This window comes from Oncorhynchus mykiss, chromosome 19 (genome assembly GCF_057628025.1).
Source record: "Oncorhynchus mykiss isolate SJ-2025 chromosome 19, ASM5762802v1, whole genome shotgun sequence".
In the NCBI taxonomy this organism is placed as follows: Eukaryota; Metazoa; Chordata; class Actinopteri; order Salmoniformes; family Salmonidae; genus Oncorhynchus; species Oncorhynchus mykiss.
The window spans coordinates 445,864-467,558 of NC_143040.1; the positions used below are offsets into that span (position 1 = coordinate 445,864).

At 45.4% G+C, this 21,695-nt stretch overlaps 1 protein-coding gene across 2 annotated transcripts in view; it reads left to right on the forward strand.

Moving 5' to 3' along the window:
- Positions 1-21,695, forward strand: part of LOC118936834 (sister chromatid cohesion protein PDS5 homolog A) — a 90,851-nt gene extending 69,156 nt beyond the window's left edge. The window contains exons 10-18 of one of the 2 annotated variants that reach the window (XM_090209508.1): positions 1,075-1,279; positions 5,637-5,751; positions 6,153-6,285; positions 10,163-10,282; positions 12,183-12,245; positions 15,047-15,183; positions 16,202-16,283; positions 18,388-18,617; positions 20,527-21,695. In XM_090209508.1, the coding sequence (XP_090065634.1) occupies positions 1,075-1,279; positions 5,637-5,751; positions 6,153-6,285; positions 10,163-10,282; positions 12,183-12,245; positions 15,047-15,183; positions 16,202-16,283; positions 18,388-18,617; positions 20,527-20,530 (1,089 nt within the window). In that variant the 3' untranslated portion in view covers positions 20,531-21,695. Of the gene's footprint in view, positions 1-1,074; positions 1,280-5,636; positions 5,752-6,152; positions 6,286-10,162; positions 10,283-12,182; positions 12,246-15,046; positions 15,184-16,201; positions 16,284-18,387; positions 18,622-20,526 lie in introns of those variants that run through there. The other variant, XM_090209509.1, reaches the window with a different exon arrangement.

A 21,695-nucleotide genomic window follows, 5' to 3' on the forward strand; every position in this document is an offset into this window, starting at 1 on the left:
CAGTGTTCTGTCCTTGAAGTGTTCTGTCCTTGTTGTTGAAGTGTTCTGTCCTTGTTGTTGAAGTGTTCTGTCCTTGTTGTTGCAGTGTTCTGTCCTTGTTGTTGCAGTGTTCTGTCCTTGAAGTGTTCTGTCCTTGTTGTTGAAGTGTTCTGTCCTTGTTGTTGCAGTGTTCTGTCCTTGTTGTTGCAGTGTTCTGTCCTTGAAGTGTTCTGTCCTTGTTGTTGAAGTGTTCTGTCCTTGTTGTTGAAGTGTTATGTCCTTGTTGTTGAAGTGTTCTGTCCTTGTTGTTGCAGTGTTCTGTCCTTGAAGTGTTCTGTCCTTGTTGTTGAAGTGTTCTGTCCTTGTTGTTGAAGTGTTCTGTCCTTGTTGTTGAAGTGTTCTGTCCTTGTTGTTGAAGTGTTCTGTCCTTGTTGTTGAAGTGTTCTGTCCTTGAAGTGTTCTGTCCTTGTTGTTGCAGTGTTCTGTCCTTGTTGTTGCAGTGTTCTGTCCTTGAAGTGTTATGTCCTTGTTGTTGAAGTGTTCTGTCCTTGTTGTTGCAGTGTTCTGTCCTTGAAGTGTTCTGTCCTTGTTGTTGCAGTGTTCTGTCCTTGAAGTGTTCTGTCCTTGTTGTTGAAGTGTTCTGTCCTTGAAGTGTTCTGTCCTTGAAGTGTTCTGTCCTTGTTGCAGTGTTCTGTCCTTGAAGTGTTCTGTCCTTGTTGTTGAAGTGTTCTGTCCTTGTTGTTGCAGTGTTCTGTCCTTGAAGTGTTCTGTCCTTGTTGTTGAAGTGTTCTGTCCTTGTTGTTGAAGTGTTCTGTCCTTGTTGTTGAAGTGTTCTGTCCTTGAAGTGTTCTGTCCTTGTTGTTGCAGTGTTCTGTCCTTGAAGTGTTATGTCCTTGTTGTTGAAGTGTTCTGTCCTTGTTGTTGAAGTGTTCTGTCCTTGTTGTTGCAGTGTTCTGTCCTTGTTGTTGAAGTGTTCTGTCCTTGTTGTTGAAGTGTTCTGTCCTTGTTGTTGAAGTGTTCTGTCCTTGTTGTTGCAGTGTTCTGTCCTTGAAGTGTTCTGTCCTTGTTGTTGAAGTGTTCTGTGGTCTCCTGCAGGATGAGTGTTACCAGGTGCGTCAGATCTTTGCCCAGAAGTTACACCTGGCTCTGGTCAAGCTGCTCCTCCCGTTAGAGTACCTGGCCGTCTTCTCGCTGTGTGCCAAAGACCCGGTCAAGGAGAGGAGGGCCCACGCCAGACAGTGTCTGCTCAAGAACATCAGTATCAGACGGGAATTCATCAACAACAACCCCCTGGCCCACGGTTAGTGAACCGGACCGTAACAACAACCCCCTGGCCCACGGTTAGTGGACTGTAACAACAACCCTCTGACCCACGGTTAGTGGACCGTAACAACAACCCCCTGACCCACGGTTAGTGGACCGTAACAACAACCCCCTGACCCACGGTTAGTGAACCGGACCGTAACAACAACCCTCTGACCCACGGTTAGTGGACCGTAACAACAACCCCCTGACCCACGGTTAGTGGACCGTAACAACAACCCCCTGACCCACGGTTAGTGAACCGGACTGTAACAACAACCCCCTGGCCCACGGTTAGTGGACCGGAACGTAACAACAACCCTCTGACCCACGGTTAGTGGACCGGACCGTAACAACAACCCCCTGGCCCACGGTTAGTGAACCGGACCGTAACAACAACCCCCTGGCCCACGGTTAGTGGACCGGACCGTAACAACAACCCCCTGGCCCACGGTTAGTGAACCGGACCGTAACAACAACCCCCTGGCCCACGGTTAGTGAACCGGACGGTAACAACAACCCCCTGACCCACGGTTAGTGGACCGTAACAACAACCCCCTGACCCACGGTTAGTGGACCGTAACAACAACCCTCTGACCCACGGTTAGTGGACCGGACCGTAACAACAACCCCTTGACCCACGGTTAGTGGACCGGACCGTAACAACAACCCCCTGACCCACGGTTAGTGGACCGTAACATGACCACACATCAACCCCCTGACTCACTGTTAGTGAACCGGACCGTAACAACAACCCCCTGGCCCACGGTTAGTGAACCGGACCGTAACAACAACCCCCTGGCCCACGGTTAGTGAACCGGACCATAACAATAACCCCCTGGCCCACGGTTAGTGGACCGGACCGTAACAACAACCCCCTGACCCACGGTTAGTGAACCGGACCGTAACAACAACCCCCTGACCCACGGTTAGTGAACCGGACTGTAACAACAACCCCCTGGCCCACGGTTAGTGAACTGGACCGTAACAACAACCCCCTGACCCACGGTTAGTGAACCGGACTGTAACAACAACCCCCTGGCCCACGGTTAGTGGACCGGACCGTAACAACAACCCCCTGACCCACGGTTAGTGAACCGGACGGTAACAACAACCCCCTGGCCAGCGGTTAGTGAACCGGACCGTAACAACAACCCCCTGGCCCACGGTTAGTGGACCGTAACAACAACCCCCTGGCCCACGGTTAGTGAACCGGACCGTAACAACAACCCCCTGACCCACGACTCAACCCCACTGTTAATACATCAGGACACGACTCAACCCCACGACTCAACCCCACTGTTAATGCATCAGGACACGACTCAACCACACTGTTAATACATCAGGACACGACTCAACCCCACTGTTAATACATCAGGACACGACTCAACCCCACTGTTAATACATCAGGACACGACTCAACCCCACTGTTAATACATCAGGACACGACTCAACCCCACTGTTAATACATCAGGACACGACTCAACCACACTGTTAATACATCAGGACACGACTCTACCCCACTGTTAATACATCAGGACACGACTCTACCCCACTGTTAATACATCAGGACACGACTCTACCCCACTGTTAATACATCAGGACACGACTCAACCCCACTGTTAATACATCAGGACACGACTCTACCCCACTGTTAATACATCAGGACACGACTCTACCCCACTGTTAATACATCAGGACACGACTCAACCCCACTGTTAATACATCAGGACACGACTCAACCCCACTGTTAATACATCAGGACACGACTCAACCCCACTGTTAATACATCAGGACACGACTCTACCCCACTGTTAATACATCAGGACACGACTCTACCCCACTGTTAATACATCAGGACACGACTCTACCCCACTGTTAATACATCAGGACACGACTCAACCCCACTGTTAATACATCAGGACACGACTCAACCCCACTGTTAATACATCAGGACACGACTCAACCACACTGTTAATACATCAGGACATGACTCAACCCCACTGTTAATACATCAGGACACGACTCAACCCCACGACTCAACCCCACTGTTAATACATCAGGACACGACTCAACCCCACTGTTAATACATCAGGACACGACTCAACCCCACTGTTAATACATCAGGACACGACTAAACCCCACTGTTAATACATCAGGACACGACTCAACCCCACGACTCAACCACACTGTTAATGCATCAGGACACGACTCAACTCCACTGTTAATACATCAGGACACGACTCAACCCCACTGTTAATGCATCAGGACACGACTCAACCCCACTGTTAATACATCAGGACACGACTCAACCCCACGACTCAACCACACTGTTAATGCATCAGGACACGACTCAACCCCACTGTTAATGCATCAGGACACGACTCAACCCCACGACTCAACCACACTGTTAATACATCAGGACACGACTCAACCCCACTGTTAATACATCAGGACACGACTCAACCCCACTGTTAATACATCAGGACACGACTCAACCACACTGTTAATACATCAGGACACGACTCAACCCCACTGTTAATACATCAGGACACGACTCAACCCCACTGTTAATGCATCAGGACACGACTCAACCCCACTGTTAATACATCAGGACACGACTAAACCCCACTGTTAATACATCAGGACACGACTCTACCCCACTGTTAATACATCAGGACACGACTCTACCCCACTGTTAATACATCAGGACACGACTCTACCCCACTGTTAATACATCAGGACACGACTCTACCCCACTGTTAATACATCAGGACACGACTCAACCCCACTGTTAATACATCAGGACACGACTCAACCACACTGTTAATACATCAGGACATGACTCAACCCCACTGTTAATACATCAGGACACGACTCTACCCCACTGTTAATACATCAGGACACGACTCAACCCCACTGTTAATGCATCAGGACACGACTCAACCCCACTGTTAATACATCAGGACACGACTCAACCCCACTGTTAATACATCAGGACACGACTCAACCCCACTGTTAATACATCAGGACACGACTCTACCCCACTGTTAATACATCAGGACACGACTCAACCCCACTGTTAATACATCAGGACACGACTCTACCCCACTGTTAATACATCAGGACACGACTCTACCCCACTGTTAATACATCAGGACACGACTCTACCCCACTGTTAATACATCAGGACACGACTCTACCCCACTGTTAATACATAGGACACGACTCTACCACACTGTTAATACATCAGGACATGACTCAACCCCACTGTTAATACATCAGGACACGACTCTACCCCACTGTTAATACATCAGGACACGACTCTACCCCACTGTTAATACATCAGGACACGACTCTACCCCACTGTTAATACATCAGGACACGACTCTACCCCACTGTTAATGCATCAGGACACGACTCTACCCCACTGTTAATACATCAGGACAGAAATCTTACTAAGTCCCTCCTCCCCCCTCTCCTCTCGTCCTTTCCCCTCTCTCCCCCTCTCCTCCCTCTCCCTCCTCCCCTCTCCTTCTCCCCTCCTCTCTCCTTCTACCTCCTCCCCTCCTCTCCTCCCTCTCCCTCCTCCCCTCTCCTTCTCCCCTCCTCTCTCCTTCTACCTCCTCCCCTCCTCTCCTCCCTCTCCCTCCTCCCCTCCTCTCCTCCCTCTCCCTCCTCCCCTCCTCTCTCCTTCTCCCTCCTCCCCTCCTTTCTCTTTCTCCCTCCTCCACTCTCCTCTCCCCGGCCCTTCTCCCTACACCCCTCTCCTCCTTCTCCCTCCTCTCCTCCTTCTCCCTCCTCTCCTCCTTCTCCCTCCTCGCCTCCTCCCTCCTCCCCTCCTCTCCTCCTTCTCCCTCCTCCCCTCCTCTCCTCCTTCTCCCTCCTCCCCTCCTCTCTCCTTCTTCCTCCTCCCCTCCTTTCTCCTTCTCCCTCCTCCCCTCTCCCCTCTCTCCTTCACCCTCCTCCCCTCTCCCCTCTCTCCTTCACCCTCCTCCCCTCTCCCCTCTCTCCTTCACCCTCCTCTCTACGTCTCCCTCCTCTCTCCTCCTCTCTCCTCTCCCCCTCTCCTCCGCTCTCCTTCTCCTCCCTCGTCTCCTCTCTCCTCCCCTCCCTCGTCTCCTCCCCTCCCTCGTCTCCTCTCTCCTCTTCTCCCCTCTCCCCCTCTCCTCCTCTCTCCCCCTCTCCTCCTCTCTCCCCCTCTCCTCCCCTCTCCTCCTCTCCTCCTCTCCCCTCTCCCCCTCTCCTCCTCTCCCCTCTCCTCCTCTCCCCTCTCCCACTCTCCCACTCTCCTCCTCTCTCCCCCTCTCTCCTCCTCTCCCCCTCTCCTCTCCTCTCCTCTTCTCCTTCTATAGATAAGATGATGTCTCTCCTACCAGAGTATGTGGTTCCTTATATGATCCACCTGTTGGCTCATGACCCAGACTTCACCAAGCCACAGGACTTTGAACAGCTCCGAGACCTCAAGGAGTGAGTGTACACACACACACACACACACACACACACACACACACACACACACACACACACACACACGAACAAACATCACCTCTCCTCTTCATCTCTCCTAAACCAGACAGTACATGGCCTCTCCTCTTCATCTCTCCTAAACCAGACAGTACATGCCTCTCCTCTTCATCTCTCCTAAATCAGACAGTACACGGCCTCTCCTCTTCATCTCTCCTAAATCAGACAGTACACGGCCTCTCCTCTTCATCTCTCCTAAATCAGACAGTACATGGCCTTTTCCTAAATCAGACAGTACATGGCCTCTCCTCTTCATCTCTCCTAAATCAGACTTACACACACGAACACAGACAGCTTGAGTATTTCTGATGTGTGTGTGTGTGTGTGTGTGTGTGTGTGTGTAGGTGCCTGTGGTTCATGCTAGAGGTGTTGATGGTGCAGAATGAGAACAACAGTCACGCCTTCCTGAGGAAAATGGTGGAGAACATCAAGCAGACCAAAGACGCACAGTGTCCTGATGACCCGAAGGCTAACGAGGTACACACACACACACACACACACACACACACACACACACACACACACACACACACACACACACACACACAGTGTCCTGACGACCCGAAGGCTAACGAGGTACACACACACACACACACACACACACACACACACACACACACACACACACACACACACACACACACACACACACACAGTGTCCTGATGACCCGAAGGCTAACGAGGTACACACACACACACACACACACACACACACACACACACACAGTGTCCTGATGACCCGAAGGCTAACGAGGTACACACACACACACACACACACACACACACACAGTGTCCTGACGACCCGAAGGCTAACGAGGTACACACACACACACACAGTGTCCTGATGACCCGAAGGCTAACGAGGTACACACACACACACACACACACACTGTCCTGATGACCCGAAGGCTAACGAGGTACACACACACACAGTGTCCTGATGACCCGAAGGCTAACGAGGTACACACACACACACACACACACACACACACACAGTGTCCTGATGACCCGAAGGCTAACGAGGTACACACACACACACACACACACACACACACACACACACACACACACACACAGTGTCCTGATGACCCGAAGGCTAACGAGGTACACACACACACACACCTGGAGTTGATGTTATGTTATGGAGGTTAACGGACTAGAGACCCATTCAGCCAGTATGTTAACTGACTAGAGACCCATTCAGCCAGTATGTTAACTGACTATAGACCCATTCAGCCAGTATGTTAACTGACTAGAGACCCATTCAGCCAGTATGTTAACTGACTAGAGACCCATTCAGCCAGTATGTTAACTGACTATAGACCCATTCAGCCAGTATGTTAACTGACTATAGACCCATTCAGCCAGTATGTTAACTGACTATAGACCCATTCAGCCAGTATGTTAACTAAAGACCCATTCAGCCAGTATGTTAACTGACTATAGACCCATTCAGCCAGTATGTTAACTGACTAGAGACCCATTCAGCCAGTATGTTAACTAAAGACCCATTCAGCCAGTATGTTAACTGACTATAGACCCATTCAGCCAGTATGTTAACTGACTATAGACCCATTCAGCCAGTATGTTAACTGACTATAGACCCATTCAGCCAGTATGTTAACTGACTATAGACCCATTCAGCCAGTATGTTAACTGACTAGAGACCCATTCAGCCAGTATGTTAACTGACTATAGACCCATTCAGCCAGTATGTTAACTGACTATAGACCCATTCAGCCAGTATGTTAACTGACTATAGACCCATTCAGCCAGTATGTTAACTATAGACCCATTCAGCCAGTATGTTAACTGACTATAGACCCATTCAGCCAGTATGTTAACTGACTATAGACCCATTCAGCCAGTATGTTAACTGACTATAGACCCATTCAGCCAGTATGTTAACTGACTATAGACCCATTCAGCCAGTATGTTAACTGACTATAGACCCATTCAGCCAGTATGTTAACTGACTAGAGACCCATTCAGCCAGTATGTTAACTGACTATAGACCCATTCAGCCAGTATGTTAACTGACTATAGACCCATTCAGCCAGTATGTTAACTGACTATAGACCCATTCAGCCAGTATGTTAACTGACTATAGACCCATTCAGCCAGTATGTTAACTGACTATAGACCCATTCAGCCAGTATGTTAACTGACTAGAGACCCATTCAGCCAGTATGTTAACTGACTAGAGACCCATTCAGCCAGTATGTTGACTATAGACCCATTCAGCCAGTATGTTAACTGACTATAGACCCATTCAGCCAGTATGTTAACTGACTATAGACCCATTCAGCCAGTATGTTAACTGACTATAGACCCATTCAGCCAGTATGTTAACTGACTAGAGACCCATTCAGCCAGTATGTTGACTATAGACCCATTCAGCCAGTATGTTAACTGACTATAGACCCATTCAGCCAGTATGTTAACTGACTATAGACCCATTCAGCCAGTATGTTAACTGACTATAGACCCATTCAGCCAGTATGTTAACTGACTATAGACCCATTCAGCCAGTATGTTAACTGACTATAGACCCATTCAGCCAGTATGTTAACTGACTATAGACCCATTCAGCCAGTATGTTAACTGACTATAGACCCATTCAGCCAGTATGTTAACTGACTATAGACCCATTCAGCCAGTATGTTAACTATAGACCCATTCAGCCAGTATGTTAACTGACTATAGACCCATTCAGCCAGTATGTTAACTGACTATAGACCCATTCAGCCAGTATGTTAACTATAGACCCATTCAGCCAGTATGTTAACTGACTATAGACCCATTCAGCCAGTATGTTAACTGACTATAGACCCATTCAGCCAGTATGTTAACTGACTATAGACCCATTCAGCCAGTATGTTAACTGACTATAGACCCATTCAGCCAGTATGTTAACTGACTATAGACCCATTCAGCCAGTATGTTAACTGACTATAGACCCATTCAGCCAGTATGTTAACTGACTATAGACCCATTCAGCCAGTATGTTAACTGACTATAGACCCATTCAGCCAGTATGTTAACTGACTAGAGACCCATTCAGCCAGTATGTTAACTGACTATAGACCCATTCAGCCAGTATGTTAACTGACTATAGACCCATTCAGCCAGTATGTTAACTGACTATAGACCCATTCAGCCAGTATGTTAACTGACTATAGACCCATTCAGCCAGTATGTTAACTGACTATAGACCCATTCAGCCAGTATGTTAACTGACTATAGACCCATTCAGCCAGTATGTTGACTATAGACCCATTCAGCCAGTATGTTAACTGACTATAGACCCATTCAGCCAGTATGTTAACTGACTATAGACCCATTCAGCCAGTATGTTAACTGACTATAGACCCATTCAGCCAGTATGTTAACTGACTATAGACCCATTCAGCCAGTATGTTGACTATAGACCCATTCAGCCAGTATGTTAACTGACTATAGACCCATTCAGCCAGTATGTTAACTGACTAGAGACCCATTCAGCCAGTATGTTAACTGACTATAGACCCATTCAGCCAGTATGTTAACTGACTATAGACCCATTCAGCCAGTATGTTAACTGACTATAGACCCATTCAGCCAGTATGTTGACTATAGACCCATTCAGCCAGTATGTTAACTGACTAGAGACCCATTCAGCCAGTATGTTGACTATAGACCCATTCAGCCAGTATGTTAACTGACTATAGACCCATTCAGCCAGTATGTTAACTGACTATAGACCCATTCAGCCAGTATGTTAACTGACTATAGACCCATTCAGCCAGTATGTTAACTGACTATAGACCCATTCAGCCAGTATGTTAACTGACTAGAGACCCATTCAGCCAGTATGTTAACTGACTATAGACCCATTCAGCCAGTATGTTAACTGACTAGAGACCCATTCAGCCAGTATGTTAACTGACTATAGACCCATTCAGCCAGTATGTTAACTGACTATAGACCCATTCAGCCAGTATGTTAACTGACTATAGACCCATTCAGCCAGTATGTTAACTGACTAGAGACCCATTCAGCCAGTATGTTAACTGATTATAGACCCATTCAGCCAGTATGTTAACTGACTATAGACCCATTCAGCCAGTATGTTAACTGACTATAGACCCATTCAGCCAGTATGTTAACTATAGACCCATTCAGCCAGTATGTTAACTGACTAGAGACCCATTCAGCCAGTATGTTAACTGACTATAGACCCATTCAGCCAGTATGTTAACTGACTATAGACCCATTCAGCCAGTATGTTAACTGACTAGAGACCCATTCAGCCAGTATGTTAACTGACTATAGACCCATTCAGCCAGTATGTTGTGCTTTGTCGTGGTTACAGAAGCTGTACATCGTGTGTGACGTGGCCTTGTTCGTGATCGTTAACAAGTCGACCGCCTGTCATCTGGAGTCTCCTAAAGACCCCGTCCTGCCCTCCAAGTTCTACACTCCTCCTGACAAGGTACACACACACACACACACACACACACACCATACACACACACACACCATACACACACGCATACACACACGCACACACACGCACACACATGCACACGCACACACACTATATACACACACACACTATATACACACACACACACATGCACACGCACACACACTATATACACACACACACACACACACACACACACACACACACACTATATACACACACACACACACACACGACAAGGTGTCATGCAAAAGTTTGCGTAAATAAGTTGTCTCCCTCCAGGACCTGATCAATGATAAGGAGTATTTAATAAGTTGTCCCCCTCCAGGACCTGATCAATGATAAGGAGTATTTAATAAGTTGTCTCTCTCCAGGACCTGATCAATGATAAGGAGTATTTAATAAGTTGTTTCCCTCCAGGACCTGATCAATGATAAGGAGTATTTAATAAGTTGTCTCTCTCCAGGACCTGATCAATGATAAGGAGTATTTAATAAGTTGTCTCCCTGCAGGACCTGATCAATGATAAGGAGTATTTAATAAGTTGTCTCCCTCCAGGACCTGATCAATGATAAGGAGTATTTAATAAGTTGTCTCCCTCCAGGACCTGATCAATGATAAGGATTATTTAATAAGTTGTCTCTCTCCAGGACCTGATTAATGATAAGGATTATTTAATAAGTATTTAATAAGTTGTCTCCCTCCAGGACCTGATCAATGATAAGGAGTATTTAATAAGTATTTAATAAGTTGTCTCCCTCCAGGACCTGATCAATGATAAGGAGTATTTAATAAGTTGTCTCCCTCCAGGACCTGATCAATGATAAGGAGTATTTAATAAGTTGTCTCCCTCCAGGACCTGATCAATGATAAGGAGTATTTAATAAGTTGTCTCCCTCCAGGACCTGATCAATGATAAGGAGTATTTAATAAGTTGTCTCCCTCCAGGACCTGATCAATGATAAGGAGTATTTAATAAGTTGTCTCCCTCCAGGACCTGATCAATGATAAGGAGTATTTAATAAGTATTTAATAAGTTGTCTCCCTCCAGGACCTGATCAATGATAAGGAGTATTTAATAAGTTGTCTCCTCCAGGACCTGATCAATGATAAGGAGTATTTAATAAGTTGTCTCCCTCCAGGACCTGATCAATGATAAGGAGTATTTAATAAGTTGTCTCCTCCAGGACCTGATCAATGATAAGGAGTATTTAATAAGTTGTCTCCCTCCAGGACCTGATCAATGATAAGGGGTATTTAATAAGTATTTAATAAGTTGTCTCCTCCAGGACCTGATCAATGATAAGGAGTATTTAATAAGTTGTCTCCTCCAGGACCTGATCAATGATAAGGAGTATTTAATAAGTTGTCTCCCTCCAGGACCTGATCAATGATAAGGAGTATTTAATAAGTTGTCTCCCTCCAGGACCTGATCAATGATAAGGAGTATTTAATAAGTTGTCTCCCTCCAGGACCTGATCAATGATAAGGAGTATTTAATAAGTATTTAATAAGTTGTCTCCCTCCAGGACTTGATCAATGATAAGGAGTATTTAATAAGTATTTAATAAGTTGTCTCCCTCCAGGACCTGATCAATGATAAGGAGTATTTAATAAGTATTTAATAAGTTGTCTCCCTCCAGGACTTGATCAATGATAAGGAGTATTTAATAAGTTGTCTCCCTCCAGGACTTGATCAATGATGAGGAGTATTTAATAAGTATTTAATAAGTTGTCTCCCTCCAGGACCTGATCAATGATAAGGAGTATTTAATAAGTATTTAATAAGTTGTCTCTCTCCAGGACTTGATCAATGATAAGGAGTATTTAATAAGTATTTAATAAGTTGTCTCTCTCCAGGACTTGATCAATGATAAGGAGTATTTAATAAGTTGTCTCCCTCCAGGACCTGATCAATGATAAGGAGTATTTATCATCAGAGGCCAGAACGGTGCTGCTGACGGGAAAGGTAAGGACCTCCTTACCTGTTATAGTACCTGTTATAGTACCTGTTATAGTACCTGTTATAGTACCTGTTATAATACCTGTTATAGTACCTGTTATAGTGTCTGTTATAATACCTGTTATAGTACCTGTTATAATACCTGTTATAATACATGTTTAATACCTGTTATAGTACCTGTTATAATACCTGTTTAATACCTGTTATAGTACCTGTTATAGTACCTGTTATAATACCTGTTATAGTACCTGTTATAGTACCTGTTATAATACATGTTTAATACCTGTTATAGTACCTGTTATAATACCTGTTTAATACCTGTTATAATACCTGTTATAGTACCTGTTATAATACCTGTTATAATACATGTTTAATACCTGTTATAGTACCTGTTATAATACCTGTTTAATACCTGTTATAGTACCTGTTATAGTGTCTGTTATAGTACTTGTTATAGTACTTGTTATAGTACCTGTTATAGTTCCTGTTATAGTACCTGTTATAATACCTGTATATAGTACCTGTTATAGTACCTGTTATAATACCTGTTATAGTACCTGTTATAATACCTGTTATAGTACCTGTTATAATACCTGTTTAATACCTGTTATAATACCTGTATAGTACTTGTTATAGTACCTGTTATAGTACCTGTTATTATACCTGTTATAGTACCTGTTATAGTACCTGTTATAGTACCTGTTCTATGTACCTGTATTATATCTATATTATATCTTAATAACCTGTACCTGTTCAATATCTAGATTATATCTTATTAACCTGTTCTATGTACCTGTATAATATCTAGATTATATCTTTAATAACCTGTTTTATGTACCTGTATAATATCTAGATTATATCTTAATAACCTGTTCTATGTACCTGTATAATATCTAGATTATATCTTTATTAACCTGTATAATATCTAGATTATATCTTAATAACCTGTACCTGTATAATATCTAGATTATATCTTAATAACCTGTTCTATGTACCTGTATAAAATCTAGATATCTTATTAACCTGTTCTATGTACCTGTATAATATCTAGATTATATCTTTATTAACCTGTACCTGTTCTATGTACCTGTATAATGTCTAGATTATATTTTAATAACCTGTACCTGTATAATATCTAGATTATATCTTAATAACCTGTTCTATGTACCTGTATACTATCTAGATTATATCTTAATAACCTGTTCTATGTACCTGTATTATATCTAGATTATATCTTAATAACCTGTTCTATGTACCTGTATAATATCTAGATTATATCTTAATAACCTATTCTATGTGCTTGTATAATATCTAGATTATATCTTAATAACCTGTTCTATGTACCTGTATAATATCTAGATTATATCTTAATAACCTGTTCTATGTACCTGTATAATATCTAGATGATATCTTTAATAACCTGTTCTATGTACCTGTATAATATATAGGTTATATCTTAATAACCTGTTCTATGTACCTGTATAATATCTAGATTATATCTTAATAACCTGTACCTGTATAATATCTAGATTATATCTTAATAACCTGTTCTATGTACCTGTATAATATCTAGATTATATTTTATTAACCTGTACCTGTTCTATGTACCTATATAATATCTAGATGATATCTTAATAACCTGTTCTATGTACCTGCATAATATCTAGATTATATCTTAATAACCTGTACCTGTATAATATCTAGATTATATCTTAATAACCTGTTCTATGTACCTGTATAATATCTAGATTATATTTTATTAACCTGTACCTGTTCTATGTACCTGTATAATATCTAGATGATATCTTAATAACCTGTTCTATGTACCTGTATAATATCTAGATGATATCTTTAATAACCTGTTCTATGTACCTGTATAATATCTAGATTATATTTTATTAACCTGTACCTGTTCTATGTACCTGTATAATATCTAGATTATATCTTATTAACCTGTACCTGTATAATATCTAGATTATATCTTAATAACCTGTTCTATGTACCTGTATAATATCTAGATTATATCTTAATAACCTGTACCTGTATAATATCTAGATTATATCTTAATAACCTGTTCTATGTACCTGTATAATATCTAGATTATATCTTTAATAACCTGTTCTATGTACCTGTATAATATCTAGATTATATCTTAATAACCTGTTCTATGTACCTGTATACTATCTAGATTATATCTTAATAACATGTACATGTTCTATGCCCTCTCTCTCTCTCTCTCTGTCACTCTGTCTCTCTCTCTCTCTCTCTCTCTCTCTCTCTCTCTCTCTCTCTCTCTCTCTCTTTGCCCCATCTCTCTCTCCTCTCTCTCTCCCTCTCCCCCCTCTCTCTCTCTCCCTCCCCCCCTCTCCTCTCCCCCCTCTCCCCCCTCTCTTCCTCCCCCCCTCTCCCCCCTCTCCCCCCTCTCTTCCTCCCCCCCTCCTCTTCCCCCCCTCCTCTTCCCCCCCCTCTTCCCCCCCCTCCTCTCCCCCCTCCTCTCCCCCCTCCTCTCCCCCCTCCTCTCCCCCCCTTCTCTCTCCCCTCCTCTTCCCCCCTCCTCTTTCTCCCCCTCTCTCTCCCCCCCTCCTCTCTCCCCTCCTCTTCCCCCCTCTTCCCCCCTCCTCTCTCCCCCTCTCTCTCTCTCCCCCCTCCCCCCCTCTCTCCCCCCCTCCTCTCTCCCCCTCTCCCCCCCCCCTCTCCCCCTCTCTCCCCCCTCTCTCTCTCTCTCTCTCTCTCCCCCCCTCCTCTCTCTCCCCTCTCTCCTCCCTCTCTCCCCCTCTCTCTCCCCCCCCCCCCCCTCATCTCCCCAGCCAAAGCCATCTCCTGTCTTGTCTACAGTGAATAAGACTCTGACAGTGCCAGGTAGGAGAGTCTACAACAAGACCACCGGCTCAGACAGCAACACCAGTACCCACTCCCAGCCCAGCTCTCCTGTTACCAAGACCAGGTAACACACCTTAACATAGAGACACCAGTACCCACTCCCAGCCCAGCTCTCCTGTTACCAAGACCAGGTAACACACCTTAACATAGAGACACCAGTACCCACTCCCAGCCCAGCTCTCCTGTTACCAAGACCAGGTAACACACCTTAACATAGAGACACCAGTACCCACTCCCAGCCCAGCTCTCCTGTTACCAAGACCAGGTAACACACCTTAACATAGAGACACCAGTACCCACTCCCAGCCCAGCTCTCCTGTTACCAAGACCAGGTAACACACCTTCAGACCGCTATGCACTGTCTGATTTAGGAGAGATGAAGAGGAGAGGCCATGTACTGTCTGATTTAGGAGAGATGAAGAGGAGAGGCCATGTACTGTCTGATTTAGGAGAGATGAAGAGGAGAGGCCATGTACTGTCTGATTTAGGAGAGATGAAGAGGAGAGGCCATGTACTGTCTGATTTAGGAGATGAAGAGGAGAGGCCATGTACTGTCTGATTTAGGAGAGATGAAGAGGAGAGGCCATGTACTGTCTGATTTAGGAGAGATGAAGAGGAGAGGCCATGTACTGTCTGATTTAGGAGAGATGAAGAGGAGAGGCCATGTACTGTCTGATTTAGGAGAGATGAAGAGGAGAGGCCATGTACTGTCTGATTGAGGAGAGATGAAGAGGAGAGGCCATGTACTGTCTGATTTAGGAAAAGGCCATGTACTGTCTGATTTAGGAGAGATGAAGAGGAGAGGCATGTACTGTCTGATTTAGGAGAGATGAAGAGGAGAGGCATGTACTGTCTGCGGGCTAGAGGCCATGTTCCTCCTACGGGCTAGTCCTCCTCCTGCGGGCTAGGCCTCCTCCTCCTGCGGGCTAGGCCTCCTCCTCCTGCGGGCTAGGCTTCCTAGAAGAAGCATGACACTATAATAATAAAATAAAACATTTTTACACCTGAACACACACCATTAATATAGACATACGCCTAAACTCACACTTCCTGTTGATGTCAATCCCCTTCCTGTCCTGTAGGGATGTTGTGACGGAGTCGTCAGAGGGCGGGGCGAGAGAGAATGAAGAGAACCCTGTTATCACCAAGACGGACGATGGGAAGGTGAGAGAGAAAGGTCTTTGATTCCTCCTGACCTAAACTGACCCCTCAGACCCCCTAAACTGACCCCCTCAGACCACCTAAACAGACCTCTCAGACCACCTAAACTGACCTCTCAGACCACCTAAACTGACCCCTCAGACCACCTAAACTGACCTCTCAGACCACCTAAACTGACCCCACAGACCACCTAAACTGACCCCTCAGACCTAAACTGACCCCTCAGACCACCTATGTTCACCTCGTCATGTTAGTTCAATTAACCCTGTGAAACCTCATCATATTAGTTCATTTAACCCTGTGAAACCTCGTCATATTAGTTCATTTAACTCTGTGAAACCTCATCATGTTAGTTTATTTAACCCTGTGAAACCTTGTCATATTAGTTCATTTAACCCTGTGAAACCTCGTCATGTTAGAGTTCATTTAACCCTGTGAAACTTCATATTAGTTTATTTAACCCTGTGAAACCTCCTCATATTAGTTCATTTAACCCTGTGAAACCTCATATTAGTTCATTTAACTCTGTGAAACCTCGTCATATTAGTTCATTTAACTCTGTGAAACCTCATCATATTAGTTCATTTAACTCTGTGAAACCTCATCATGTTAGTTCATTTAACCCTGTGAAACCTCGTCATATTAGTTCATTTAACCCTGTGAAACCTCGTCATATTAGTTCATTTAACTCTGTGAAACCTCATCATATTAGTTCATTTAACTCTGTGAAACCTCATCATGTTAGTTCATTTAACCCTGTGAAACCTCGTCATATTAGTTCATTTAACCCTGTGAAACCTCGTCATATTAGTTCATTTAACTCTGTGAAACCTCGTCATATTAGTTCATTTAACCCTGTGAAACTTCATATTAGTTCATTTAACTCTGTGAAACCTTGTCATATTAGTTCATTTAACCCTGTGAAACCTCGTCATATTAGTTTATTTAACCCTGTGAAACCTCGTCATGTTAGTTCATTTAACCCTGTGAAACCTCGTCATATTAGTTCATTTAACCCTGTGAAACCTCATATTAGTTCATTTAACTCTGTGAAACCTCATCATATTAGTTCATTTAACCCTGTGAAACCTCGTCATATTAGTTTATTTAACCCTGTGAAACCTCGTCATATTAGTTCATTTAACCCTGTGAAACCTCGTCATATTAGTTCATTTAACCCTGTGAAACCTCGTCATGTTTGTTCATTTAACCCTGTGAAACCTCGTCATATTAGTTCATTTAACCCTGTGAAACCTCGTCATGTTTGTTCATTTAACCCTGTGAAACCTCGTCATGTTAGTTCATTTAACTCTGTGAAACCTCATTAGTTCATTTAACCCTGTGAAACCTCGTCATATTAGTTCATTTAACCCTGTGAAACCTTGTCATATTAGTTCATTTAACCCTGTGAAACCTCGTCATATTAGTTCATTTAACCCTGTGTAACCTCGTCGTATTAGTTTATTTAACTCTGTGAAACCTCATATTAGTTTATTTAACCCTGTGAAACCTTGTCGTATTAGTTCATTTACCCCTGTGAAACCTCGTCATGTTAGAGTTAATTTAACCCTGTGAAACCTCGTCATGTTAGTTCATTTAACCCTGTGAAACCTTGTCGTATTAGTTCATTTACCCCTGTGAAACCTCGTCATGTTAGAGTTAATTTAACCCTGTGAAACCTCGTCATGTTAGTTCATTTAACCCTGTGAAACCTTGTCGTATTAGTTCATTTACCCCTGTGAAACCTCGTCATGTTAGAGTTCATTTAACCCTGTGTAACCTCGTCGTATTAGTTCATTTAACCCTGTGAAACTTCATATTAGTTCATTTAACTCTGTGAAACCTCATCATATTAGTTCATTTAACCCTGTGAAACCTCGTCATGTTTGTTCATTTAACCCTGTGAAACCTCGTCATATTAGTTAATTTAACTCTGTGAAACCTCGTCAAAATTAGTTCATTTAACTCTGTGAAACCTCGTCAAAATTAGTTCATTTAACTCTGTGAAACCTCGTCAAAATTAGTTCATTTAACCCTGTGAAACCTCATATTTTTTCCTTCTCTAATTGTATATTTTTAACACTTCACATCCTCTCCTCTCTCTCAGGAGGACACAGTGACCTCTGACCTCACCACAGGTGCGTCAACCATCCCCAAACCTCGCCGCGGACGCCCCCCCAAGGCCACACCCTCCCCTCTGGCCAATGAGAAGGAAGGAGGGGCAGGCAAAGGCAGGAAGAGGGCGGCACCTGCCCAGGACTCCGCCCCCTCGGGGGAGCCAAACTCCATCAAGATCCCTAAAGCTGAGGATGTGACGCAGATCCTAGACCTGCAGAGGTGAGGAGAGACAGATCCTAGACCTGGTGAGGGGAGACAGATCCTAGACCTGGTGAGGGGAGACAGATCCTAGACCTGGTGAGGAGAGACAGATCCTAGACCTGGTGAGGTGAGGGGAGCCAGATCCTAGACCTGGTAAGGGGAGGAGAGACAGATCCTAGACCTGGTGAGGAGAGACAGATCCTAGACCTGGTGAGGAGAGACAGATCCTAGACCTGGTGAGGTGAGGGGAGCCAGATCCTAGACCTGGTGAGGTGAGGAGAGCCAGATCCTAGACCTGGTGAGGTGAGGGGAGCCAGATCCTAGACCTGGTGAGGAGAGACAGATCCTAGACCTGGTGAGGTGAGGGGAGCCAGATCCTAGACCTGGTGAGGTGAGGAGAGCCAGATCCTAGACCTGGTGAGGTGAGGGGAGCCAGATCCTAGACCTGGTAAGGGGAGGAGAGACAGATCCTAGACCTGGTGAGGTGAGACAGATCCTAGACCTGGTGAGGTGAAGGGAGCCAGATCCTAGACCTGGTGAGGTGAGGGGAGCCAGATCCTAGACCTGGTAAGGGGAGGAGAGACAGATCATAGACCTGGTGAGGGGAGGAGAGACAGATCCTAGACCTGGTGAGGTGAGGAGAGACAGATCCTAGACTTGGTGAGGTGAGGGGAGACAGATCCTAGACCTGGTGAGGTGAGGGGAGCCAGATCCTAGACCTGGTAAGGGGAGGAGAGACAGATCCTAGACCTGATGAGGTGAGGGGAGACAGATCCTAGACCTGGTGAGGTGAGGGAGACAGATCCTAGACCTGGTGAGGTGAGGGGAGCCAGATCCTAGACCTGGTGAGGTGAGGGGAGCCAGATCCTAGACCGGGTAAAGGAAGGAGAGACAGATCCTAGACCTGGTGAGGTGAGGAGAGACAGATCCTAGACCTGGTGAGGTGAGGGGAGCCAGATCCTAGACCTGGTAAGGGGAGGAGAGACAGATCCTAGACCTGGTGAGGTGAGGAGAGACCGATCCTAGACCTGGTGAGGTGAGGGGAGCCAGATCCTAGACCTGGTGAGGGGAGGAGAGACCGATCCTAGACCTGGTGAGGGGAGGAGAGACAGATCCTAGACCTGGTGAGGGGAGGAGAGACAGATCCTAGACCTGGTGAGGTGAGGAGAAACAGATCCTAGACCTGGTGAGGAGAGACAGATCCTAGACCTGGTGAGGTGAGGAGAGACAGATCCTAGACCTGGTGAGGTGAGGAGAGACAGATCCTAGACCTGGTGAGGTGAGGAGAGACAGATCCTAGACCTGGTGAGGTGAGGAGAGACAGATCCTAGACCTGGTGAGGTGAGGAGAGACAGATCCTAGACCTGGTGAGGTGAGGAGAGACAGATCCTAGACCTGGTGAGGTGAGGAGAGGCAGATCCTAGACCTGGTGAGGGGAGGAGAGACAGATCCTAGACCTGGTGAGGTGAGGGGAGACAGATCCTAGACCTGGTGAGGTGAGGGGAGCCAGATCCTAGACCTGGTAAGGGGAGGAGAGACAGATCCTAGACCTGGTGAGGTGAGGGGAGCCAGATCCTAGACCTGGTAAGGGGAGGAGAGACAGATCCTAGACCTGGTGAGGGGAGGAGAGACAGATCCTAGACCTGGTGAGGTGAGGGGAGGAGAGACCGATCCTAGACCTGGTGAGGTGAGGAGAGACAGATCCTAGACCTGGTGAGGGGAGGAGAGACAGATCCTAGACCTGGTGAGGTGAGGGGAGACAGATCCTAGACCTGGTGAGGTGAGGGGAGACAGATCCTACACATTTCAGCTAAAGAAATTAAAGTGTCTATTGTTTTGTTGCTATATAGAATAATAGGGTGTGTGTGTGTGTGTGTGTGTGTGTGTGTACTGTGCAGGTCTCTAAGGTCCTCCCTTCTTGTTTCAGGTAAACAGCAGACCACTGCAGCCCAGATCAAGACCCTAAAGAAACTCTCTCTCTCTCTTTCTCTCTCTCTTTCTCTCTCTCTTTCTCTCTTTCTCTCTCTCTCTCTCTCTCTTTCTCTCTCTCTCTCTCTCTTTCTCTCTGTCTCTCTCTCCAGCTCTTCAGGCCTCTCTCTCTCTCTCCAGACTCTTCTAGGATGAAAGGCCTTGTAGTCCTGATCTGATTCTCTGTTGTATGTGGGTCTTAATCTCCAAAACATTGTTTTCGTTGCTCTTTATCTTTTGTGGAGCAGTTGTTTTGAAAAGAAATATTTCCAAACCGTTTTAATCTGGTTTTGATTACAAAACAAGTTGTTGCTTATTAAATTCCCCCCCAGGATATATTGCCTCTTCCTCCTCTATCCCCTACTTCCTGTCTCTCTCTGTCCCCTCGTTCCTGTCTCTCTCTGTGCCCTCCTTCCTGTCTCTCTCTGTCCCCTCCTTCCTGTCTCTCTCTGTCCCCTCCTTCCTGTCTCTCTCTGTCCCCTCCTTCCTGTCTCTCTCTGTCCCCTCCTTCCTGTCTCTCTCTCTGTCCCCTCCTTCCTGTCTCTCTCTGTCCCCTCCTTCCTGTCTCTCTCTCTGTCCCCTCCTTCCTGTCTCTCTCTGTCCCCTCCTTCCTGTCTCTCTCTCTGTCCCCTCCTTCCTGTCTCTCTCTGTCCCCTCCTTCCTATCTCTCTCTGTCCCCTCCTTCCTATCTCTCTGTCCCCTCCTTCCTGTCTCTCTCTCTGTCCCCTCCTTCCTGTCTCTCTCTCTGTCCCCTCCTTCCTGTCTCTCTCTCTGTCCCCTCCTTCCTGTCTCTCTCTCTGTCCCCTCCTTCCTGTCTCTCTCTCTGTCCCCTCCTTCCTGTCTCTCTATCATCAGTGTGTTTATTTTATATAGTTTAAAACTTGGCTATTATGTACTTAAGCCATATATATACATACTGTATGTTTGGCTGTGATAAACACACAGTTCTTTCTCACACTTGTTTGAGGAGGGAAGGGAGGAAGGAGGGAAGGAATTTGGGCACTCTTCAGAGAAAGCGGTGTTACAGCAGGGGGTGATGATGAAGAGGCAAACAGGACTTATTTTCCTTTCGATATCTTTTTAGCAGTCAAAACATTGAGAACTTTGAAATTAAAATTTGTATTGAAA